The sequence below is a fragment of the Eublepharis macularius genome, chromosome 5 (genome assembly GCF_028583425.1).
Source record: "Eublepharis macularius isolate TG4126 chromosome 5, MPM_Emac_v1.0, whole genome shotgun sequence".
NCBI classification, from domain to species: Eukaryota; Metazoa; Chordata; class Lepidosauria; order Squamata; family Eublepharidae; genus Eublepharis; species Eublepharis macularius.
Genome location: NC_072794.1, coordinates 19962283 through 19988003, shown reverse-complemented (window position 1 = coordinate 19988003; position 25721 = coordinate 19962283). Strand labels below are relative to the sequence as shown.

At 46.8% G+C, this 25721-nt stretch overlaps 1 protein-coding gene across 1 annotated transcript in view; it reads right to left on the bottom strand.

Moving 5' to 3' along the window:
* Positions 1-2284: 2284 nt before the first annotated feature.
* Positions 2285-25721, bottom strand: part of JAK3 (Janus kinase 3) — a 40834-nt gene continuing 17397 nt past the window's right edge. The window contains exons 7-23 of the mRNA XM_054980525.1: positions 25282-25439; positions 23038-23149; positions 22147-22333; positions 21321-21445; positions 20534-20698; positions 20166-20250; positions 18230-18363; positions 17924-18062; positions 16432-16583; positions 11426-11576; positions 10240-10364; positions 9152-9341; positions 8773-8897; positions 8044-8216; positions 6460-6568; positions 4608-4718; positions 2285-3017 (exon numbers count right to left, since the gene is read on the bottom strand). Coding sequence (XP_054836500.1) covers positions 2901-3017; positions 4608-4718; positions 6460-6568; positions 8044-8216; positions 8773-8897; positions 9152-9341; positions 10240-10364; positions 11426-11576; positions 16432-16583; positions 17924-18062; positions 18230-18363; positions 20166-20250; positions 20534-20698; positions 21321-21445; positions 22147-22333; positions 23038-23149; positions 25282-25439 — 2358 coding nt within the window. The 3' untranslated portion in view covers positions 2285-2900. The remainder of the gene's footprint in view (positions 3018-4607; positions 4719-6459; positions 6569-8043; positions 8217-8772; positions 8898-9151; positions 9342-10239; positions 10365-11425; positions 11577-16431; positions 16584-17923; positions 18063-18229; positions 18364-20165; positions 20251-20533; positions 20699-21320; positions 21446-22146; positions 22334-23037; positions 23150-25281; positions 25440-25721) is intronic.

The window sequence follows — 25721 nt, the reverse complement described above, 5'->3', positions numbered from 1 at the left end:
ACACGGGGTTGGATCTTGTGGATAAGTTCTGCTAGCCATAGCTGTCTCCTCCTGAGCAACTAGCATGTTCCTTGAGCCATCATGGAATGGTCTCTTGGCATTGCACAGACAGGAAATTCAGCATAATAGGCACATGATAGGCTTTAAGGCTGACTGCCAAAAATGGAGCGTCTGCTTTTTAAGCTGTTACTGATGGCAGGAGTCAGACATTACCTAGCACAGGGAATGTGTTTTAGGCCCTTTGCAATAAGGTCAGGGAAGTCCACAAACAGCTATTCAGAGGTAAACATCCTTTATATGTGGAGGCTCCATTCTTGGCTACTCTAATTAACAGCGAGAGGCTGCCAGGGTTCTGTTTATGCTCTTACTGGATCAGAGCAAAGATCCATCTTAATATTTTTATCCCGCTTCCAGTTGTGGTCAGCTAGATTTTTCTGGCAAGCTCATAAGCAGGGCACTGTGGTTTCCTCTTGGACATTAGTCACTGTCCAAGCAACAGATGTCAGGAGAGTGGATAGATGAGATTTTATTATGAGCAATTTAGTTCCACTTGCTGCTGACCCTCGCTACTCTAGTTTCACATGGTTGCAAACAGCGAGTTGGAGCTCATCTGAAATTTCTGCACAGGCGAAGGGGTGGTTTTTTGCTGAATCCCTAGGGCAGACCTCTGACTGCCCCCAAGCTATTCCTGGGGGTCCCACATTCCCCAGGAACTGCATTTTGAGCTGAAGCAGAAGCCCTAAGTCTGCAAATGGAAAATCTTCATCTCTGGACATTTTAAACAGAAGCCAAGCCATTATGCACCCCCCCCCCCCAAGGATTACGGACTCATAGGAAATGTTTAATCCAATAATTCAGTCAATTGCCCCTGATCTTATTTCCAAAAACTTTAAAAAACACTTCTCCTCCCCAGCTTTGCAAATGTCATTGCATTGATCGATGTGAAATAAATAACTTAAAATGTGTTCTCACGCCTCTGTTCATTTTGTACTTTAAGATACTCCTATTAAAGAATATATGTTAAACACCCACATGTTGGTATTTCTCACCCCAGATCAAAGCCATCTGCATCTCCCCTGTTGAAGATCTTTAGTCTTTTTGTGGACTCCCAGGGTGATGGCGTTCCGTGCAAACAGGGCTGTGAACATCCAGGTCTGGGAGTGGTTTGGTGCTGCCCCCACATAATGTATCTGGCCGACAGAGGAAGAATGTCTTGTGTGGGGCTGCAGTTCAGCATCTGCTTTGCATGCGGAAGGTCCCATATTCAGTCCCAGCATTGCCAGCTAAAAGGACCACATACTAAGTGATGTAAAAGTCCTCTTTGTGAAACTGGCCTGAGACCTTGGAGAGCTGCTGATTTTGATTGACGAAGGGTCTGACTCAAAATAAAGCAGATCCATGTGACAAAGACCACTTTTGCACAATGACAATTTTGGGTGGTTTCCCGGTTACTGATTCGGTGTTGCAGCGACGAGGCTTCCCCATGGAGTTTCCCCCCCATTTTCCCGGCCCCTGTCCCCCATGGTGGCCATTTCCCTAGACTCCCAGGGATCTTTTTTTAAAAAAGGTAATTGACAAATCGATATAACAAGTGCTTTTAAAAAATCGGTAGGTGACACATCAACATGTCAATTTTCAATCAAAACAAAAGGTGTGTGCGCAAGGGGGTGGGGTGGGGTTGGCCACTGCAGAAAAGCTGAAGTACAGAAAGTGGCTTCTGTGTGGTCCGGACCAGAAGGATCCAGATTGTCGTATCGGCATAGCACCCTCCCCGCCCAGTTTTTGTTGATATCTTAAAAAAAGATTGTAGCAAAACAGGTTTTGGAAAGATCACGGAAAAGCCAGGGGAAACATAGGAGGCGCATGAAAGTGCTGTGATGGAACTTTTGTCCATCAAAGTATTGTCTGCTCAGAGCCAAGCTACAAGTGATGCCTGACACAGGTTGGACACTTGTCAGCTCTCCTCAAGTTTTGATGGTAAATGTAGGCATCCTGGTCTTGCAGCTTAGCTCTCCATTTAATTGAAGTTTACAGGGCGGCAGTCTATGGGAGGGAGAACATGCGGTCAAGAGGGGAGTGCAGGCGTCGGGCTCTCACCGGGCGCCCCCTTCCCCTCCACTGGGTGTACGTGGGGGGTTTCTGTAAACTTCAATTAAATGGGGAGCCAAGCTGCAAGACCAAGACGCCTACATTTCCCATCAAAACTTGAGGGAAGCTGACAAGTGTCCAGCCTGTGTCAGGCATCACTTGTCGCTTGGCTCTCAGACTGGCAGCAGCGCTCCAGAGTCTTAGGCTGAGATCTTTCATATCCCCTATCACCTGATTCTTACTGGAGATGCCAGGGATTGAACTTGGGACCTTCTCCATGCCAAGCAGACACTCTGCCACAGAGCCATTGCCCCTTCCTTAAAAACACTCTCCCTGTTGCTCCTCATACTCTGCTTGTGAGCTGCCTGGAAGCATTTGGCTTGTCACGGATAGGATGCCGGAGGGAATTTTGGGGGTGGAAACCTTTTTGGGGCACATCGGTTACTGAGGATAGCTAAACGGAGCCTCCGTGGTCAATGGCGATTATCTTTAAAAAGCCAGATTTTGTGGGTTGTCAGCAGGGAATAAGTATAATCTTTCCAGAACAATGTGGATGGCTGCTGTTGCATCGTGAGTTTAGTCCTGGCAACATTTCTGAAACTGCATGAATGAGAGCATGCCGGTGCTTGTGAGAGGGAGAATAAAGGAGCATCAGAGTTGTAGGAGGTGGGTGGGCACGCCAATGTGGCGTTTGCGAGCAGTACTGCGAGCTAGTAAATTTAGAAAGCAAGTGTGGTTTTATAACAGGCGTTGTTCCTTTTCTCTGTGTTGTTGGCGGCAGGGGAGCTGTTCAACCACAGCTGCGGCTCCTCCTAGCCCCGGGCTTTGCTGCGGCCGTTTCGTAGGGTCTCGATTTGGGGTGCCAGCTCGGAGAATCGGGGCCGCTGGTTCGGCATGAAGGCCCAGCAGGACAGCATCAAATCATAGACCTTGGAAAGGGAAAAAGGAGAGAAAGCTTGGGGGAGGCCGGAAGGTCAAGGCAGTGACCTCACCATCTCTGGTGGCTGTGCCTCCATGCGGCAGGAGAACCCGAGAAAATTCCACTGCTGCCTTGATCGTGGGCTGTTCCCTGCACCGTGGTCCCCACTAATTCCCTTTGTTAGATTTGCCAGTTTTTGCATCCCCACCCCCGCCACCTATGCCTGTGCTTTTAGCAGAGGCTTGGAGCAGTATCGATTGACAACGTTCACCTTCACTTTAGGAAAGTTCTTTAGATTTTTGCTTGCTACTGTTAAAGACACAAAAGGTAACCTGACAAAAGATAACCAGTCAGCTGGCAACCCAACCTGCTGTCCTCCTGCGCTGTCCTTCAGCTCCTGGTTGCTTTGCAAGAACAGTGGCTTATAATAATGATAATAATAACATTTGATTTATATACCTCCCTTCAGGATGACTTAACACGCACTCAGAGCAATTTACAAAGTATGTCATTATTATCCCCACAGCAAAACACCCTGTGAGGTGGGTGGGGCTGAGAGAGCTCCGGAGAGCTGTGACTAGCCCAAGGTCACCCAGCTGGCTTCAAGTGGAGGAGTGGGGAATCAAACCCGGCTCTCCCGATTAGAGTCCCGCTGCTCTTAACTACTACACCAAACTGGCTCTAAACACTACACTGTGCCTAGTTGTTTCAAGGACAATATCCTTTGCAACTTGTGAGTCGTGTGTCCTCGCTGCTCTGGAACTTTTGGAAAGGGGAGCTGCTTGACTGGAGGGAACAATGTTTACGTGATCCCCGTTTGGGTAAGCCCCCTCCCCAGCATCAAGCCCCCTCCCCAAGAAAAGCAGCCTCTTTCATCCCCAATGGCCTGCCACAGACATATGCCCAGATGAGTTTCTCTGCAGACCTGCTCCGGCTGCTAGATAGGCGGTGCTTAAAATTTTAAAAAATCCATCTTGTTGCAGGGGCTGAAAGAATTGCTATCAAAATTGAATGTTGTTATTATTATTAAAAGGAAAAAGTTGGTGCTGATTCAGCCATTGTTCAGGGCCGCAAAGAGGCACAGAAGGGACCAGGCTTTGGGTGGTGGAGTGGGGAGGTAATTGCTGTTTCATGCTGAGATCTGCTTCAACAAGTACCACCCCTCTCCCCCTTTCCTTGTGATATCTCCCGTCTTGTATCGGGCTGGATCCAACCGTCTTCCTCCAGCCTAAGGAGCCTTCCTCGGACTTAAGTGAATCTCCCTCCAACGGAAGAGCTGCTTAAGTTGGAGACCGTCTCCTGTGGGCGGAGGACACCTTCAAACTTTGCTCAAAGGAGTAATAGGATGGGCCAGGATCCGCCCCATTGTTATTACTAAAGCGCTCCGGAATGGAACCTCTGTGTAGGCAGGCTGTCTCTGAAAACCAGACCCACGTTTCATGCTACAAGACTCTTTTAGTGCAGTTCTAAACAGAGTTAAGTCCTGTGATATATGCATGCCAAACCCCCTCCCTGGGGTGAGGGAGCAGATGCTGCTGTCCCTCCTTAAATGTCTACCTAGGACTTTACAGTTATGCTGCGCTTAATGAATGCAATTCACCTCTGTGGGGCAGCTGGCTGGCGGCGGGAGCCTCCCATTCCCTTTCAGGAATTCCAGAAGTTGACAGACAATCTGAAGGGGCTTGCTGTGTCCCATCATGCGGAGAAATTCCTAGGACAGAAAGTATGAAGTAGAAAGGAGCATAAAAGCATACCACTTAATGATGTTCAGCATGCATACACATACATATACTATTGGGCATGTGAGCACAGTGGAGGCCCGCCAACTCCCCACGTTCCCTTTTTTTCTTGTGCTAAAAGTCCAACCGGCATTCATTCCATCCTTCCTGAATTCCACTTTGACTGATAAAATTAATTCTGGAATTGGACCATGTGTAATACACAGCAGTTTCCAATGCCTTCATTTGTACCCCTCCTCTCAAATTAACAATGCACGTTAATAACACATTGCAATAAAGCAATCTTGAAACCAGGCAAACGGTGGAATGAAGAATCTGTGTGGTAGTTTATTGATGCAGAGGAAAGCAACTGTATGTTAGTAAAACCCTACACTAAAAGAATATGATAATGATAACCTTAAGATTGTTTTATTGCAGTGTTTTTACTGTGCATGTGCCGCGGGGATGATTCGCCAAGCGGTGTGCCTCAGGACAGTTTGCAACATTTGGAAATGGAACAGTGGTGTTTCTCATGCATTGATTCCACCTCAGAAAGCAGAGGATGTAATCTAGAACCTGGGAATGAATTCAGAGAAGAATTCAGAATCACCCCTAGATTGTGGCCATGGGAAACCACCTTGAAAATCTTCCGCTGGCCAGATTTCAGGGGGGTTTAACATTTTTGTTGTTAACACACATGAAGCAGAGGGCTTTGCCTTGATAAGCCAAAACACAGAGGCGCCCACGAGTAACAAACAACAAAGCAAAGAAAGAAGGGGGAAACCCTCCCGTGGGAAGTATATTCAATACAGTCGCAGAGTACTTGATTGCATATAAACACAAATTTAAAGTGCAAGGTGCAATAAATATGTGCAGTACAGTTAGTGAAATAAATATACTCTAAATGTACACAATAATTAATCACAAATGCAACATCCGAGATACAATACAAAGTTCAGACGGTCCCCAGGAGGTTGGGTTCCAAAATTATTAATCAGTCTCTGTAGTCACTATCTTCCTGTTATTTATCCCACAGGTCACCGATGTGTGCTCTCCCGGTTGTCAGCTGAGTAAACAAATCCTCAATAGCTTATATAATTATTTTGCTTTCCTTTTCATGTTACAAGTGACAGGTCCAGAGGGTCAAGAGGATACTGCCCATGTTCATGTTCTGCAACATGAAAAGGAAAGCAAAGTAATTATATAAGCTATTGAGGATTTGTTTACTCAGCTGACGACCGGGAGCATCTTGATAGGAACACACATCGGTGACCTGTGGGAGAAAGAACAGGAAGATAGTGACTACGGAGACTGATCAGTAATTTTGGAACCCAACCTCCTGGGGACCGTCTGAACTTTGTATTGTATCTCGGATGTTGCATTTGTGATTAATTATTGTGTACATTCAGAGTATATTTATTTCACTAACTGTACTGCACATATTTATTGCACCTTGCGCTTGAAATTTGTTTTTATATGCAATCAAGTACTCTGCGACTGTATTGAATATACTTCCCACGGGAGGGTTCCTCCCCGCTTCTTTGCTCTGACTTTGCCTTGATGCCAAACGCAAAGAACTGCCTGGCCCTGCAACTGGGAGCTGGCAAATGCCGGCTCTCCATATACTGCAATTGTTGCGCGAATCGGGCCTGCCAACACCCCCAGGGCTGATGCAACAACGTTGCTCAGATCAACCCTCGATGTCTCGCAAGAACATCTTTTCGTGCCCTTTACCTCTGAGATCTTGCTGCCATAGGTGAAAAGTTCATAAAGGAAGATGCCGAAACTCCAGACATCTGATTCTTGGGAAAAGATGTTGTCGGCTAAAGATTCCGGTGCGTACCTGCCATGGGGCGGGGTGGGGTGGGGGGAGAGGGAGAAACCAGCAATAAAAAGAGTGTATGAATTCAGTTGATTGGATTCCTAAGTCAACGGAGCTCCCCGTGCGATTGTTTTAGGTCACTGGCATAAATCTGTGTGTGCTTTGCCTTTGAGTTATGTGCAAACGGTTCACCTTTATCATTTCCATCTCTGTAAAGCCTCTCTAAAATGCCCTTTGGTGCCATAACAGTTTTTGCTTGTTGTTCCTTTCATGTACGAGTTATCCTAACACTCCACCTATTCCCTCCAATATACCTTAACTTTAAGATGTCATTTTCTTTACAAAGAGTCATATTTGGCTCTGGAGACACAAGTTGCAGAGCCCTGTTGTAACGGACTGCAGGCTGCCTTTGCTTAATGTAAAATTAAAAAAAAGTGAGTTAGGGAGCATTAACAAAAAATCAAAAGTAATTGCCTCTTTGACTGTGCTGATTAAGTGTTGGGCAATCCTTTCCGATTCATCTGCAGGCGACTCTGCCCATTTTACAGACCGGTGGGTGCATGCAAATGAAGCTGAGAGATGGGCTTTAAGCCTAAGTCTGGAGATAGGAAATTCCTTCTTGCCTTGAATGGTAACAAATCACAAGTGGCATTCTCAAATGCTCAGGGGAAACAACCCGTTTGCTCAGGGCTTTTTTTCTGGGAAAATAGGTGGTAGAACTCAGGACCGCATGATGATTTCACTTTGGGTCAGCTGGAACAAGGGGGGAGTTTTTTAAAGTTTAAATCACCCTAGGTGAAAATGGTCACGTGGCCGATGGCCCTACCCCCTGATCTCCAGACAGAGGGGAGATCTCTGCGGCGCGGAGGGCAATCTAAACTCCCCTCTATCTGGAGATCAGGGGGCGGGGCCACCGGCCATGTGACCATTTTCAAGAGGTACCAGAACTCCGTTCCACCACGTTCCAGCTGAAAAAAAGCCCTGCGTTTGCTTTTGTTGAATGATCCCAATTGGATCACAAATATTTTGCCGCTGTTCCTATGCTGCTGCTTGGGCATTGTGTGCATTTGCCTGGCAACTATTTTGACTGTATCACACCCCACACTGCCTCACCTCACAATTCTGAGTATGTGCCAACAGTAGCTACTGGCCAGTGGCAACATGTACACTTGAGATATATCTTGTTTTCAATTGTCGAGAGAAAATGGGTGTTACAAGCAGGTTGGCAAAGATGGCAGCATCAGTAGACCCAGGTTCGAATTCCCACTCTGCCAGGGAAGCTTACTGCGTGACCTTGGTCCAGTTTCGCACTCTCTTCCTAATCTACCTCGCAAAGTTGTTGTGAAGATAAAATGGAGGAGAACCATGGAAGCCTCTATCTCTATTCCCAATCACCCACCCTCCAAGCTTGACACAGAATCCAAGAGTCTGCCCCCTTCCTCCAAACACAACCAGCTACCCCATATGCCTATGGAGGCTACAAACACCCCTCCTACCAGAAAATGGGACTCTGTCCAGGCTCTCGAACCACATAATACTCCTTCCCATGTGGAAGGATTTTGGCCAGGCCGAAGTCCCCAATCTTCACACGGTTTTCATTTTCCACCAAGATGTTCCTGGCAGCCAGGTCTCTATGAATATAGCGTTGGGACCCCAGATACTCCATACCCTGTTGCAAAGATGAGGATCAAATGTAGCCATTTCGTTTTTCAGTATGGGAGGATATTGGAGTCCTCCCCACTTTCATACCCCTAGTATCTAGATTTCAAAGGCACATTGCCTATAAACATGAAGGTTCCATTTTGTTGTTATTATTGATAGATTCTAATGGACTTCTTTTCCATAAGCATAGACCTGGTGGCTCAGATTAGCAAAGATCCATGTAGCTCAATATCCTTTTCCTTGTAGCGGTCAGCCAAATGCTTTTCTGGAAGTTCACTAGCAGTGCATGACACCTAAACACTTTCATTCTATGTTCAAAGGTAGACTTCTTCTGAGTGTGGAGGTTTCATTTCGTTATCATGGGTAAAAGCTGTGAATCGGCCTCTTCTCCTACATAAATGTGTGTATTTTAAAGCCAGATGCAGCCAAACTTCTAAGCCTATAAGTCATCTCTTTGTGGTGGATTTTGACAGGAAGAGTTTGGCTGGCTTCTTATGAAAGAACTTGCTGATGTTTCTAGTTCATTAAAAAAACAGTTTTGAGTGATGACAAACTTGGCTCACCTTACAGACCTGCCAGGCGTAAAGCAACAGTTTTTTTAGGTCCAGCCGCTCCGGATTTTTCTGCAGGTAGTTCCGCAGGCAACCACTGGGCAGGTATTCCATGACAAGTCGGAGACAATTCCGGCCTGTGATTGGGGCAGAGAGAGTTTACAGTGATTGCTAGGGAGGTAAAGCTACGTTTCCTGCTCTGCAACTGTCCCTAGAAACAGAAAGCAGTTTTGGGCTGAGCGATTTGATTTTGACAACAAGGCTTTTGATTATCCTAAAGTAAGCTTCTGAAACCATGAGAAGGATGGCTCTTGGCTTGGGGTGGGAGGGTGGAAGCAAGGCAATACTGGACAAGTCCTTGAGGGAACCATCCCATCCGCTCAGGCCTTACCTCTGCTGTAGCACACACCCCGGTAGGCAACGATGTAGTCGTGGTGTAAGGCGCGCAGGATGGCAATCTCTCGTTCAAAGTCGAGACGCTGTTCTGGTGAGCTCTGCTGCAGCCGCTTCACGGCCACCAGCTCCCCGGTGCTGTCGCCTAGCGGGTCGTACCGGCAAAGCTCCACACTTCCGAAATTCCCCTGGCAATGAGACCAGGTGCATTCTGAGAACAACATGTATTGCGGGGAGGCCTCCTTCCTCTTTTTTACCATTCTGAGTCAGTAAAGTGGCAGAAACTCTGTTGGATCATAGAATCGTAGGGTTGGAAGGGATCTCCAGGGTCATCTAGTCCAACCCCCTGCACAGTGCAGGAAATTCATAACTCCCCCCCCCCAACACACCTCTGCTCCATGCCCAGAAGATGGCAAAACACCATCAGTATCCCTAGCCAAACTGGCCTGGGGAAAAATGAACCCAAATGGGATCAGACCCAATTGGGTCCATCTGGTCTAATTTCCTGCTTCCAATGGTGGGCCGGCCATATGTCCCAATAGGACACCCAGAACCAAGGCATCAAGTCAACTGCCCTCTTTGTCCTTGTAATCTGTTATTCAAAGGTAAAGTCTCTGAACGTGAAGGTTCCATTGAACAGTCAAGATGGATGGGCCCTCTTTTCCATGAATTTGGTTAAGCCTTTAAAAAGCCCTCTGCGCTAGTGGCGCTTTGCCATAGCCTGCAACAATGATTTCCATAAATTAACTATGCGATGTGTGAAGAACCCTTTCTGCTTTTGTCTGTCATGAATCAACTGCCCTTCAAGACATTTAGTATTACAGGACAGGAAGGAAACATTTTCTTTATCCACTTTCCCCATCCTATGCATAATTTTATAAACCTCTTATCACATCCATTCCCACTTGTCTTTTCTCTAGCGCCCCAAATATATCAGCATTTTCTCATAGGAAAGGTGATCCAACCCCTTTCCTGGCTCTATGAACTCCTTTTAGAGACAGGGTGATCCAGCTCGCTCTCTTGAAACTGATGGTGGCCTTGAATCTCGCCCAACCTTTCTGGTTAGGGACAGAAAACTCCACACACCTTCCCCAACACTGAGATGTATTTTAGGTGACGGTCCTCAAAGAGATTGGGATCCTGGCACATGGACATATCCGAGTAGCCTCCAAAGCTGTCAGTGGCTGGGAGGTCCGAAAGAAGTTCGTAATCTGAAAAGCGTAGGAAAAGGATCGAGAGGGTGAAGAAAGCAAAATATTATTTGCCCCTGGTCACATTTGGTGCTCAGTTAAAAGGAAGAGGAGGGTGATTGTTTCAGAGCCCACCTCACAGGATGATTGTCGTGAAGATAATAATAACACACTTTGTAAACCACTCTGAGTGGGTGTTAAGTTGTTCTGAAGGTCGGTATATAAATCGAATGTTACTGTTGTTGTTGTTGTTATTAAGCATTTACAAGGCATGCAGTGAGGCATGATCCATTCAAGATCCTACCACTATTCAAGAGTAGACATGGGCACGAACAGAAAAAAACCTGAACATGGTGTTCGTTGTTCGTTGCCATCCACGAACAACGAACACTGATGAACATGATCCTGTCACGAACATGTTCGTTGTTCGTGGGGGCCAGCAGGCTCTCCTCCAGCCATCAAGATCCCTACTGCACCACTCCCAGAAACCCTACCTGAGCAGGCAGTAGGAAATGTACCAATAATAAATAATAGCTTGGCCCAGAGCCTGGCAGCAGCCCTGGAACCTGAAGGGGTAGATCCCTATCCCACCACACACAAAGAAAATTCAAGCTCCAATGCACTCACCCTGTCTCTCTAGCAGCTGTCTCTCCCTGAAAGCCAGAGCTGGGAGCCCCCTTCTCCCCTTGTCTTTTCCTCTTGTAACAAATTTAGAGCTCCAGTCCACACTTGGAAGGAAGACCTGCCTATCAAGCTAAATTGGGCTTAGATTGGGGTTTCCAGGGCAACAGCAGGAGTTCAGGCAGAGTTCAGGCAGTCCCTGCCTCTGGTTGCCAAGGGAATTGATTGCAGGTGCCAGACTGTCTGGCTTGATGAACAGCAACGAACGAGGCTTGCAACGACCACCTGTTTGTTTAGAATGGGGCCTCATGAAAGCTTGTTTGCGAACAGCCAAACAGGCTGTTCGTGGGCTTTTTTGCGTTCGTAATGCTGTTCATGCCCATCTCTATTCAAGAGACAGCTAGCAGTTGAAAAATTGGCAGCTCGGGGCCATGTCCCACCATCTATGGGGGGGATGTTACCAGAAGTAATGAGGCTGTTGAGGTCACGGATGATGGCTCGAAAAGCTGGCCGCTGCTGAGGGTTGTAATCCATGCACTGGCCTACCAGGTTGGCCAACTCCGTCCATTTGAGAGGTGGGAGCAGGTGGCGGTCTTGATAGAACTTGAGCTTCTGCAAAAGAGGTGAGGGAGGATTCACAATGAAAACAGCCTTAATAAAGACATCCTCTGTATTGGAATCGTGGAAGAGAATTGTGTTCCAAGGAGTTAGTGGTGCCATAGGTCCATCCATCTTGCCTAAAGGACCATCTTTGGCCTATATATGCCTTTGAATGTGTGCCTTGTTAAGCTGTTTCACTTTCTGCTGATGCAAGCTCTTGCCTGCTGGTTCTGATTCTGGCTGAGGAAAGCTCTGACCTCGAGAAGAGTATATCTTGATTAGGGGAGGACCTTGGATAGGTACCTGGCGCTTAGCCTTATCAGCTAGGCTTAGATCATCAAGGGCAGCTTGACACTGAAAGCATTCCTTGGCCTTGGCCCTCTGATTAATCACCTTCCCTCTCATCAAGACCCTTCTGGGGAGGGTGGTGTTGCAGGTGGGCAGATACAGGCTTAAAGAATATAAGTCCGAGCAAGAACCCTCTTAGGGGGGGATTCGGTACAGACAAAAGCCGGTGTCGTGCTGTATAGAACTTGGCCGTGGAGTCTGCCCATTGCCGTCAGTAAGGGTCCCCCCCGGTGACTGAAAGGGCACTGTTTGCATCAGGTTGCATCTTTCCTTTCCTTTATGTTATGCTTTATGTTATGCTATCTGTATGTTTATTCTCTTGTCTTGTATCTGTATGTATATGCTTTGATTGTATTTGCTTTGAGTAATAAAGTCATTTTCCTTCACCATTAAAGTGTTTAATTGTCCTCACATCCCAAAAGAACCATCTGCCCATTGGCAGGACATCCTCTTTCCACAGTGCAGAGAATTTCTGTCTGTTTGGACTTCTATTACTGGAACAGAGCAGTGGTCAAACAAGGATCTAGAATCTTCCTCCCTTTTGCCAGGAAAACTGAATAGGCGAGTGGTCGACCCAGTGTTTGTTTCTTTGCCAATGCTTCCTGTTGTTATTATTATTACCTTTCTCACTGAGATCCAAGGCGGATTATACAGTGCAAGTGAAAATACAATATAATCAACAGCTAGGACATTCATTACCCTGGCCTGGATAGCCCAGGTGAGCCTGATCTTGTCAGATCACAAAAGCTAAACAGGGTTGGTCTTGGTTAGTAACTGGATGGAACACCTCCAACGAAGACCAGGATTGCAGAGCCAGGCAATGGCAAACCACAACTGTTAGTCTCTTGCAATGAAAACTCTGCCAGGGGTCGCCATAAATCAGCTATGACTTGAGGGCATTCTCCACCAACAGGACATTCATTGGGCAAAGTACAATAATGAACCTCAGTTAGTACATTCAGGGAAACAGACACAATAGGGAATCATAGTAGAACATTTTTAGAGAAGCATAAAGCCGAGTACAGAGATCAAATCTATCTGAAACAAAGCGTAACTTTGTGATTCTGGCAAGAAAGAGGAATCCCTTGAAGAAAATCAGTACTATTGACACTCGCCAGAATGTTTTGCAAGAACAGTGCTCAGATGTAAAGTAAAGTATGTAAGGGGCAAACTGCACGTTGGATCAGGACAGAACGAGCGCAGAAAGCAAAACGATGTGGTCTTGGGAGAGAGCTGTCTTGCTTTTGCTCCTTCCCTTGTGCAAATCCAATTTCTGATTCTTAATCTTCATGATTTTCTGTTTCCCCATAAAATGCACCCATTTTCCAACACTTTGTGTGTCCGTAAATCAGCATTCTACATATAAACAATCTACAAATTGCATTTGAAACTGCATGTTATGCAACACAAGCAAATCTCCAAAGTCAACAGTGAAAATAGGAGAACCCAAACTCTTGGGGAAAAAAAGCAAAATGGGGCTGTTTGTGCATTTTTGACTCATTTTAAGGATACCTAGCAAACCATTTCTGAACATCTCATGCCTTGACAACTCTATGGGGTTGGCATAAGTTGCCTGCAACTTGAGGGCACTTTCCCACCGCCTAGAAAATCCATAATGGAGTGCTCTGCTACCCTCTGCTGGCAAATGCTAAAATTGCACCCATATTTTCTAAGGCTCATATTAATAATAACAATAACATTTGATTTATATACTGCCCTTCAGGATGACTTAACACCCACTGAGAGCAGTTTACAAAGTATGTCATTATTATCCCCACAACAAAACACCCTGTGAGGTGGGTGGGGCTGAGAGAGCTAGAAGCTGTGACTGACCCAAGGTCACCCAGCTGGCTTCAAGTGGAGGAGTGAGGAATCAAACCCGGTTCTCCAGATTACAGTCCCGTACTCTTAACCACTACACAAAACTGGCTCTACTTCCTTTCTCCTACATGGCCCATCTTTTAGGGGTTGCACATTCATTTGGAATTGAAAGGACAGCTGATGCCATGATTAAAAAAAGAAATTAATGGAGATGGTGAGTGAGTGAGTGAGTAAGTGAGTGAATGAATGAATGAATGAAAAGAAAACCAGCATAAGCGTTTTAGACTAAAATGAGGATGGAGGAGGGACTACATATCTCCAAGATCTATTGTTGCTACTGCTTGGCCTTTTCAGGAACAAAAAGAAAATGGATGGCCTCTCCCGTAATTACTAGCACAAAAAGAGAGGAGTCCCCAAGGGAGAGTAAAAATTGTTCAACTGTTTGTGTATACTTAATGTTTACTATATGTCTTATTCATTGCATACATTGCTTAATAAACATACACATGTTTAAACCAAAGCTCAAAGTTCTTGAAATTAATCACAAAAACAATCCTGTGTCCAAGTGGTCCAAGGTTTATATTCCATTAATCATGGGAGTGTTGAAAAGTAAAGTCCGGGCCGTGTGCCTGGACTTCTGAATTTAGTAGTCACTTCACTCTATAACTTGGGGAGGGGTACTTTTAGCTAGAGGAATTGGTGGTCTCCTCGCCCCCCCATGCCTGTTTGCCTTATTTGTATGCATTGCTTAAACAGTTGGAATGGATCCAGAGGAGTTAGCCGTGTTAGTCTGTAGTAGCAAAATCGACAAGAGTCCAGTAGCACCTTTAAGACTAACCAACTTTACTGTAGCATAAGCTTTCGAGAATCACAGTTCTCTTCGTCAGATGCATGGCGAAGAGACCTGTGATTGGTTGTTGGGGGTTTTCCGGGCTGTATTGCCGTGGTCTTGGCATTGTAGTTTCTGACGTTTCGCCAGCAGCTGTGGCTGGCATCTTCAGAGGTGTAGCACCAAAAGACAGAGATCTCTCAGTGTCCAGCAACAACCATCGTTCTCCGGCCGTGAAAGCCTTCGACAATACATAGACCTGTGATTCTCGAAAGCTTATGCTACAGTAAAGTTGGTTAGTCTTAAAGGTGCTACTGGACACAGTTGGAATGATATTAAAATAATATAATATTTTAATATTTAATATAATATATATTTTAATATGGTATTTTAATAAAAATAGCCTCTTTTCCTACACTACCTTTTTGTGTGCAGAGAATTCAGCAAGGTCCAAAAAAACCCTTATACATTTTTTAAAAATACAGTTTCAGGGGAAGGAAGGAAAATATGCAAGCAGGGTCAATCTCCCTGACCTGCACAAAGTGGTATACTTTAGAGCGCACCTGGATGAAGGTGGACCATTTCCATTGGCAGGCCTGAGCCCCAAAATGAAAGCAAAAGCTTCTATTAACAGGCATGCAATTTTCTAACAAGAAATCTGAATCTTGAGCCCTGAGGCCACGGACAGCCTCCATTTCATTCAATATAAACTGAATTAAATAAATAAATAAATAAATGGGCCCCAGAGGAATACTCCCTCTGGAAAATGCCTATGCCACTTAAAGCCGCATACCCGCTATACCACTTGAAATCCAGTGTGGTATAGTGGTTAGAGTGTTGGACTAGGATCTGGGAGACCCAGGTTTGAATCCCCACTCTGCTATAGAAGCTTGCTGGGTGACCTTGGGCCAGTTATGTGCTCTCAGCTTAACCTACCTCACAGGGTTGTTGTGAGGATAAAACAGGAGAAAAATGTTAGCCACTTTGGGTCTCCGCTGCGGAGAAAGGCAGAGTATAAATGAAGTAAATAAATAAACACATCCTAGACATCCTATGGAAACTGAGTGACTAGAAATCCTGGAATTTTGTCTCTCTGGTCCCCCCCACCAGCTCTGTAATTGGAACAAGCATAACACAGCTAAGTACCACTAGCAACTAATAAGGACCTTTTCACATAGCCTTTGTGACCCAATTGTTACCCATTGCTGCTCCATCTCCGTCTCTGTGTAAAGCGATGTGGGGATGGCAGTTTCAAACAGCATGAACCGTGTGAGAATTGCTGTGGCCCTTTCAAAAGCTGCTGTTTCCGGCGGTGCTGTGCAGTTCTTTTTTTACAGTTTGAACTTGGGTGCTATAGCGCCAAAGCGGCGATGCATTAATATGGTGATACCATACTGCAGCTGTAACACTCATGTTCACCACTTTTGTGCTATAGTACTATAGCGCAAATCACTATGCGTTAAAAATGGGGGAGGAAAGAACATGCTAGAAGTGGGCGGGGGGGTTAGGGGGAAGAAAGGCTGCACTGGCAGAAGGTCCTAAGACTTTTCAAACAGTTCATTGCTGCAAATCAGAAGCGTACAGAATGCTTGAGAATGGGAGAAAACAGGTTTTTTAAAAAACTGGCTCAACCTTGCATAAAACACAAGCGGCTTTGTGCGTTAGCATCTGGCAGCCAAACTGGTTGTGTCCGAAATAGAACAACAAATCCGCTAGTAACCAACAGCTAAACAGTTTACAGAGGCTCTGGGAAAAGGGTTTGATTCTGCTTTCTTCTTCTTTATAATACACAGTGATTCTGGTAGCTTCTGCCAAAGGGGAAATGGGAAACACAAAAACTCTCTCCTGGAATTATGCAAGGAAACTCACCAGACCAGGCTCTTTGGCAGTCAAGGGCATGTTTCCATTGTTACAGATCTCCCATATGGTTGCACCAAAGCTCCACTTGTCTGATTCCAGAGCGAGTTTTTTAGAGTCCTCCAGGCACTCTGGGGCCACCCATGGGATACGATCCACTAATACTGTGATGAAGGCAAAGAGGAAGAAGAGTCTGATCAGCTTGTGTGTGTGTAAGTTGGGAAAGAAGACGCAATATATGTTCACGAGGTGTCTAGACTGGACCTTCTCTGTTGGAATGACTCGGCCAGTTGCTATGATTTTGCCTAACAATGTTTATAAGTGATCCACGGCTCAGTAAAAGGACGGTCTTCAATGGGCTGGAACGTCTATCCAGCCTTTGGAATGTGATGTCCTTTTGTCCACCTTCCCCAGTTCACAGTGGCAGAAGGAATGATTTTGAACTCCAAATTGTCTCAGGAAGGAGAGCGTGGAAGCTTAATGACTGTCTTTGGGAACCTGATACAGGATCAGCGGTTGTGCTGTCTTGCTGGAGGAGTCAATTTGCTTCTTGAATGTGTCTGGGGTGCCTCCAAGTTTGTCTCCCTTTGTGAAGGAGTGCTGCTGAAAGGTGGGGGGGGGTATATGCTGGGAGACGTGGTTCTTCCGATAAGTGGGTCACAGCCTGTGATGGGACCAACAACCTAACTCAATATACCGGCATGGTCATTTCAGTTGTCAGTGGTTCCAGAAGAGTTTTCATATCTTTGTTGGGGAAAGTTTGTTCGATGGTAAGGAAGACCCAAAATGGCACTCTCTCTGATTGTTCCAGTTCTTCTGGAGACGCGTCTCCAAGTTACATTGATCATAGAACCATCTATTTAACTCATAATTCCACAAAACCATCTATTTAAATCATTAGCTTTGCCAGTTCCAGTTTCCTTGTTATTGACATGCCCCCCGCTTATATCTTGCCAGCACTTCATCGGGCACCCATATCTGATCTAGGGTTCCATGGATGGAGGGTCACCAACTATCCCTATCTCCCCACCTGGGCCATTTCCACATGGCTTACCTTGTTCTGGAAAACAGTAAAATCTCACACGAAATTGAGCGAGAAGACGTGACAACAGCATCTTCTTGCGCAATTTTGCATGAGATTTCACTGTTTTCCAGAACAAGGTAAAGCCGTGTGGAAACGGCCCTGCTCATCTGTGTTGTCGGGGTTTTCCACAGCAAACGGCAGCCCCAGGAGGCGGGTTCTGGCTCCAGCAGGTGGGCAAGGGCATGGAGACCCTGCTCTTTTCCTCTGTCGAGAGGGTGATCTGGCTTTTCCCCTCCTTCCCTCTGTCCTGCTGCCTAGGTAAGCCTCACCAGGGGGTGGGGAGGGTGAGTGGTGGTTTCCTGCCTCCCTTCACGGACTTACTGTAGGGCAGTTGGTGATGGTGGTGAGGAATGCAGGTGCTACTTCCCCGTTTGGCGGTCAAGGTCGGTAGCTGATCAAAGAAAAACTTCACAAACTCACGGTCTTTGGTAAGCACGGCGGTGCTGACTCCTGGGTCACTGAGTTTGATGAATGGGGGTATTCCTCTTACGGCATCCCCCTCCCGGACTAGCAGCACCTTCTTGGCAGAGATGTTGCCGTGGACGATCTTCTTATCCTCCTAAGGAGAGAACGTTTTCAGTGCTTGCCCCAAAAATTCAGGGCTCGGCTGGCCGCGCTGGGTTATGCTGTTATCTCTGTGGAACATGCAGCCAATTTTCCATCTGTCACTGCGGACGTGATCCATGTCCACCACAGCAGCTCTGGTGAAAGCAGAAGGTAACTTACCAAGAAGTTGAGCACGTAAGCTAGCTGCTTTGCAATCTGAAGTTTCCAGGTAGATGTCACCTTGCCAGTGGCGTGATTCCTTCTCAAGTAGGTGTCCAAGGCTCCATGTTTGACGTACTCTTGCACCATGATATCTGCAAAGAGGAAGAAGCTGAATCTAATCTTAGAATTTCCAGCCGTTTATGCCCGTATTAGTTTTGACCAATAAAACCCTCAAGGGCCTGAGACCAGGGCCGTTTCCACACGGCTTACCTTCCCTCAGAACGACCCGGAACATTGCGCAAAAAACACGGAGGATCGTGTTTTCTCGCACGAGATTTGCATGATGTTGCGCAAATCTCGTGCGAGAAAACATGATCTTCTGCGGTTTTTGTGCGATGTTCCGGGTTGTTTCGAAGGAAGGTAAGCTGTGTGGAAATGGCCCAGAATGCTTCTATAAACATCTGCCCAATTGTTAAGATACTCGCTTCAGACCTGGCTTTGGGTGCTCCTACCTTCTGAGGTAAAGTGGGTATCTTCTGTCAATAGGTCCTTTTTGGTGGTGGTATTGTCTCTTCCCGTGTTGATGTCTACCTACTTTGATGGGTTGTATTCATCAGGGGAAAACATGGCCTGGAGGATTTTGATAATTCCGTGTATTTAAAGACAATTAATTTATCTACCTCATGTGGCCAAGCCATGTTGGGCTGCTTTCGCACATGCTGGATAATACACTTCCAATGCACTTTAGTGAATGTTAGCAAGTGGATTTTCCTGTTTCAGAGAGAAAAATCCAGTTGCAAACCATCGCTTAAGTGCACTGAAAGCGCATTATCCAGCGTGTGTGAAAGCAGACTTATCTGACTATAGAATAGCGCGACACCATCTTCATCTCTACTACATGCTCTTTGATTGGCTGGGAATGTGCATGCAACTAAGGATGAAGGAGCAGCAGCAACAAGACAGGATTTAAAAAAGAATAGAGGTGAAGGTTTTCACAGTTAAGGGGTCTTGAGGAAACATTTCTGCCTCTTCCCAAAGCACTAATTTTGATCAGAAAATGAAAACTGTTGTTGCTTTAACACACTAGGGCCAGAGCTTTTTTTCCTGGGAAAAGAGGTGGTGGAACTCAGTGGGTTGCCAGCACAGGGGGCAACTCCTGGCAGGAGATGGTGCCCCTGGTACCATATGTGCATGAGCAAAGTGTGCACACGCTCCCAGGACCGCACAGAGACGTCACTTTGGGTTAGCTGGAACAAGGGGGGAGTTTTTTAAAGTTTAAATCACCCTTGGTGAAAATGGTCACATGGCCAGTGGCCCCATCCCCTGATCTGCTGAGGTCCCTCCCCTCTCCAAACCACACCCTCTCCAGGCTCCACCCCCAAATCTCCATGTATTTCCCAAGAGTTGGCAATCCTAGAGGGAGAAAGAGGGATGTTACAGTGCAAAGGTGTTAAAAGCAGGGCTTTTTTTCTGGGAAAAGAGGTGGTGGAACTCAGGACTGCACAATGACGTCACTTTGGGTCAGCTGGAACGGGGGGGGGAGTTTTTTAAAGTTTAAATCGCCCTCGGTGAAAACGGTCACATGGCCGGTGGCCCTGCCCCCTGATCTCCAGACAGAGGGGAGTTTAGAACTCCCCTCTGTCTGGAGATCAGGGGGCAGGGCCACCGGCCTTATGACCATTTTCAAGAGGTGCCGGAATGCCGTTCCACTGCGTTCCAGCTGAAAAAAAGCCCTGACCAGGACTATGCTTTTTAGTAACCACACAGCCTCTGGATTCTGAAGCATCCCTTTTCTTCCAAGGCCCAGATGGACCTCTGGGGTTCTAGCTCAACTCCTCCACCTCTAATGTCCAAAGGTGTGATCAGGACCCCCCATCTCCCCCCATGTTTCCCTTTCCTAAGGACCTTGAGGGGGTGCAAAAAGGGATGTCGATGAGGTGCCGGAAGGACTCACTTTCTGCTCCCACACAGACTCCATAGAGCAAGATGAGATGCTTATGAGACAGCTGGCCGATCATGCTGGCTGCTTCCAGGAATGGCTGCAAGGAGACCGACAAGGTAAGTACAGGAAATAGGTGCCGAGGCTGAGAGGCAGGGGACAGGAAGTGTGGCATGATTCGAACCGAAGATTAGCTGCTTTGTAGCTGGCTGCTAGTTTCTGTAGCCACTGGTCCAGTAGTCCTTTAACCTTTCTCGGCCCAAGACTCCTCTTTGACCTTCCATCTGAGCTGCAAGAATGTGATATCGTACCCATGTGACTGGAAAAAGGGGAGTCAGAGTTATGACCTCCCCAGTGTTGAGGCCAACAAGAGACCTGCTCACCTCCACCCAGTTGCAGTGACTGAGGTCCAAGACTTTCATCACAATGTCTGTCGTGTGGTTCCTGGCCTCTCCTTCCTCTTCCTCCTCCTCCTCCTCCTCCTCGGTCTGTTCCTTTCTGATGCCCCGGTAGATTCTGGTGAAAGTTCCTTGTCCAAGGCTTTCAAGCTATGCATGTAGACATGAAAGAAGGTATACTTGGGGGTAAAGGGTGTAGCGGGCAGGGCTCATGTCAACATCCTGCCCTGCCTCCCCTCCTGTCTCAAGCCTCTGGGAGGAGATTAAAAATTTCTCCTCCTGGTTGCAACCATCAGAAAATTCTCATTTCCACTTTGCTTTGCTTTTTTGGGCAAGTCCAGCCTATGGTTCTTTGTTTTACCCCATTTCCCCTGTAAAACACTTGCATTTTCCGAAGTTATTTGTGCACCAAGCCTGATATATTGTATGTTGTATGCCTATGGTGAATGCGTTATCGACCCTGTAACTGAATATACAAATTGTTACGGTATGCATTACATTGCACCATACAACCAATCTAGAAATCTAGGTGGGTTGGGGGCTGGGTCATGGGGGCTGCAACATCATCTGTGCAGGTATGTCATTTTTGAGTAAGAACATAGAGTTTCTGGTGATTCCTAGAGCTACCCTACATGAGGTCCGGGTTTCCCCTGGAAATGATATAGCAGCAGAGACAATGGTGCCATTCATCTTTTTCCCTCCTGCCTCCTAGAGTTGGGGGCAGCAGCCCCACTGTCACCCCACATCACTCCCCCCTCTCCCTCTCTCTTACCTGGACCAGGTTTTCTGCTTGAATTTTGTGGAACATCATTTGGTTGATGGCCCGGCGTGGAGCAGATGGAGAAGTGGGGAGCTGGTGGCAGCTGCCGCCCCGAGCAATCAGTAGGTTTGATTTTTCTGTGGGGGCAGGAGAAAAGGAAAGAAATGTGGAAAACCAGGTACGAATGGAGAAAATCTGTGGCAAAAGGTTTCCCCTGCTTTGATTCTAACACACAGTTCTAACTTTTGCAGCCCTTCCTATTAATTGATGAACAGAGGAGGAAAATTCTTTGAAGAACGTAGATTTACTGGATCAGAATGTCTTGTTTAGCATCCTGAAGGGGCCAGTCTGCTACCTCTGGGAAGCCCAGTAAGTAGGACAGGCCCACTCTTGTTGCTTTCCCATATGGTGTTCAGAGGTAGACTGCCTTTCCTTGTGGAGGATCCATTTAGCTAGCATTGCTATCAGTCATTGACATATCTGCTTCTCATCCTCCTCCTCCCATAAAAATATGTCATTCCCCTTTAATAAGAGCATCACAGAAGCCAAACTGGATCAAACAGAGGCAAATCTGGGGAAGCTGGATGTCTCAATGGAAAGCCAACAGACACAGCCTGCAAGGTCCTTCCCTTGTAGCCTGTCTCCTAGCATTTGATATTCAGAGGTACACTGCTTCTGAACGTGGAAGTTTCATTTAGTTATCAGGGCTCATTGTTATAGAATGTGTTGCATTTTTAATAAAACCATGTGAGCTCTGCTGAATCAGTCCAAGGGTCTAACTAGGTTCATTCCAGGCTTGGGGAAGGTGAACTTCGGCATGCCTTGACTCTGGACTTACCTTTGGGTTGTGGGGGGCAGTGGGTGTCCAGCTGGAGGGTTATTCCATCCGCCTGGAGGTGGAATTGCCGACAAACCCCCATCAGCTCCCGTAAGCTGCAGAACTTCTTGCAAACTCCAGCGGTTGAGAAGGTTCCATCCTTGTTCTTCTGGATGAGTATGCTTTTGAAGTCCTTCCCAATTGGCGTCTGGGGTGGGGCCGGGAAGCAGCCAAGGGAAGAAGGACCCAGGCATGTGAGGATGGGAGAGTGGGGTTTTTCATACTACCAGGTTTGGCAACCTGGCCTGGACTTCAGCATCCATTCCAGGTTAGAAACTACAATGGTATTCCTAGGGTTGCCAACCTCCAGACGGTGGCTGGAGATCTCCTAGAATTAATTGATCTCCAGGCCACAGAGATCAGTTCCCCTGGAGAAAATGGCTGCTTTGGAAGGTGATCTCGATGGCATTATACCTTGCTGAGGTCCCTCCCCAAACCCTGCCCTCTCCAGGTTCCATCCCCCAAAGCTCCAGGAATTTCACAACCTGGAGCTGGCAACGCTAGGCATTCCCCCCCCCCCCTTTTTTTCAAGCTTGTCAAAATGGACATTGTGCAGCATTCACCCCTCCTGCCACTGATTGTTTTCTCCATTGACTAGATATTTTGAGGCACAGGGCTGAAGCTCAGCACCTCTTTCACATCTTCAGCATTGCTTGGCACTTCGAAAAGAGGCACCCCTGCCTCGATTTCTGATTCCTGCCTCACCATTGCTGATCTTCTCCCTCCCTTTAAAATTAACTCTGTTGTTGATGTTTAAATCTTCTCTCGTTGCCCCGGGATAGCAATATTTCTGTCCCATCCCATCACAGTGGGCCCAATGTGTGGGTTCCTTTCCTAAACCCTCTCCCTCACCTCGATGCAGGTGGTGAGCAGGTAGCTGCCGAAATCTTCTGGGCTTCGACGAAGCAAATAGGATCCTGCCCCGTGGCCCATTGTCTTCAGTTTGTTTGTTGCAAATTCTGGCCTGCAGAGAGACAGTGGGAGAGCAGTGATTTGGTTAAAAGTGTTCCTGGCACAAACTTTAGGGCCCGGCTGCTGCCCTGTGGTTGAGTGATGCTAGAAAACCTTATGGTGTGTGTATGGGGGTCCCACGAATGGGTACCCCCCAGAAAGCCTTTTTCTAGAATCCTTTTAACCAGGGCTTTTTTTTCAGTGGGAACGCAGTGGAACGGAGTTCCAGCACCTCTTGAAAATGGTCACATGGCTGGTGTCCCCGCCCCCTGATCTCCAGACAGAGGGGAGTTTAGATTGCCCTCCGCGCCGCTGCGCGGAGGGCAATCTAAACTCCCCTCTGTCTGGAGATCAGGGGGCGGGGACACCAGCCATGTGACCATTTTCACCGAGGGCAATTTAAACTTTAAAAAACTCCCCCCCTCCTGTTCCAGCTAACCCAAAGTGATGTCATTGTGCGGTCCTGAGTTCCACCACCTCTTTTCCCAGAAGAAAAAACCCTGCTTTTAACACCTTTTCACTGTAACACCCCTCTTTCTCCCTCTAGGATTGCCAACTCTTGGGAAATACCTGGAGATTTGGGGGTGGAGCCTGGAGAGGGGGTGGTTTGGAGAGGGGAGGGACTAATTTGGAGATGCAGGCAGATTAATTTGGAGTCCACCCTCCAAAACAGCCATCTTCTCTAGGGGGACTGGTCTGTGTCACCTGGAGAACAGTTGTAAATCTAGGAGCTTTCCAGCCACCACATGGAGGCTGGCAACCCCACCTCCCTCTCTCTGTGTGCAACATTTCCAACTGCAGATTCAGTTAAGGTTTAGAAGTCTTTGGAAAGACAGAGTGCAAGTGCAGGATTTGGCAAGGGGGCAGTCCACATTGAGGGTTTTTTTAAAAAAAATCCCTAAAGTAATATAAGGGCCTTCAGGGAATCTTGAGTGTTTTATGTCCAGGATTTTAATGTTTTCTGAATGGTAGTTAGTGGCTGAATTAATGTACTGTACTTCATGTACTGCCGCAGTTCATATTGTGCTTGTCTTTTTTAAAAAAAATACAACCACATCTAAGAACTTTTAAAATAAACTAGTTGCATTAACTAACCGGAAGATCTCTTCAGATTTGACAGCCAATTTGGGAAAGTTTAGAAATGGGACTATTTCAGCTTCCAGTCTGAGGTTCTAGGTTTATTTAATCTCACTTGGACTGAAGGTTGCCAACTCTGGTTTGGGAAATTCCTGGAGATTGGGAGGGGGGCAGTATCTGTCTGTCTGTCTGTCCAGGGCTTTTTTTCTGGGGAAAGAGGTGGTGGAACTCAGTGGGTTGCCCACGGAGAAAATGGTCACATGGCTGGTGGCCCCGCCCCCTGATCTCCAGCCAGAGGGGAGTTTAGATTGCCCTCCGTGCCGCTCGAGGGAAATCTAAACTCCCCTCTGTCTGGAAATCAGGGGGCGGGGCCACCAGCCATGTGACCATTTTCAAGAGGTTCCGGAACTCCTTGCCACCGCGTTCCAGCTGAAAAAAAGCCATCTATCTATCTATCTATCTATCTATCTATCTATCTATCTATCTATCTATCTATCTATCTATCTATCTATCTATCTATCTATCTATCTATCTATCTATCTATCTATCTATCTGTCTGTCTGTCTGTCTGTCTGTCTGTCTGTCTGTCTGTCTGTCTGTCTGTCTGTCTGTCTGTCTGTCTGTCTGTCTGTCTGTCTGTCTGTCTCACTGAGACTCAAGGCAGACCCCATCCAGAGGATGGCAACCCTACTTGGACTTTGCAAGTTTTTAAAGGTTTAGGATAGGGTAGTAGTTAAAGACGGCAGCTGGGTAGATGGGTCCGTATCTCAAGTATGCCATGAAGCTCGCTTGGCCAGTGTGAGCCTAACTTTCGCCATAGGGTTATTGTGAGGGTAAAATGAAGGAAGGGAGAACAATTTACCACCCTGAGCAAAGGAGCTCAGGTATACTGCCTCTGAACATGGAGGTTCCATTCAAGTATTCATTGGCTAGTAACCATTGAGTGTGACCTTTCCTCCCTGGCTTTGTCCCTTCTAACATCAGGAAGTCTACCTTCCAGTGGTTCAACCTCATTATTGCTCCGGCCTGGCGGAGACTACCCTCCTCCACCAATCAGTGGTTGCTTACGTGATGGGCCCGTGGCACTGGTTCTCCAAGTTTTCAAGGAGCTGGGGAGGAGCCACTTCTTTGCAAAAGTAGTGCTGGGTGTCGACTGTCAGCCGGTAGTAGCCATCGACCAGCGAGACAAAGGACAAGGCATCCCGCAGGGTGAGGAACTCCATCTCCTGCAGGAAGAGAAACGACCGGCACTGGTGAGGAACACGTGTCACGGCTTGCACAGGTCTGGTGCTTCCCTTCCTGCAGCCCCTTTTGAGTTCTAAGTAGGCAACAGGGTAGGGAAGTTTCAGGCCACATTGTTGGGGTTAAAATGTTCTAGTTTGGAGGAGCTTGAGATAGTACATGGAGCCACTTAGGACGGCTTTGGAAGCTGAAGCAAGGTTCAAATTGAGGTACCATTTCTATATAACTTATTGCTTTTGATAATAATAATAAATAACAATAATAAT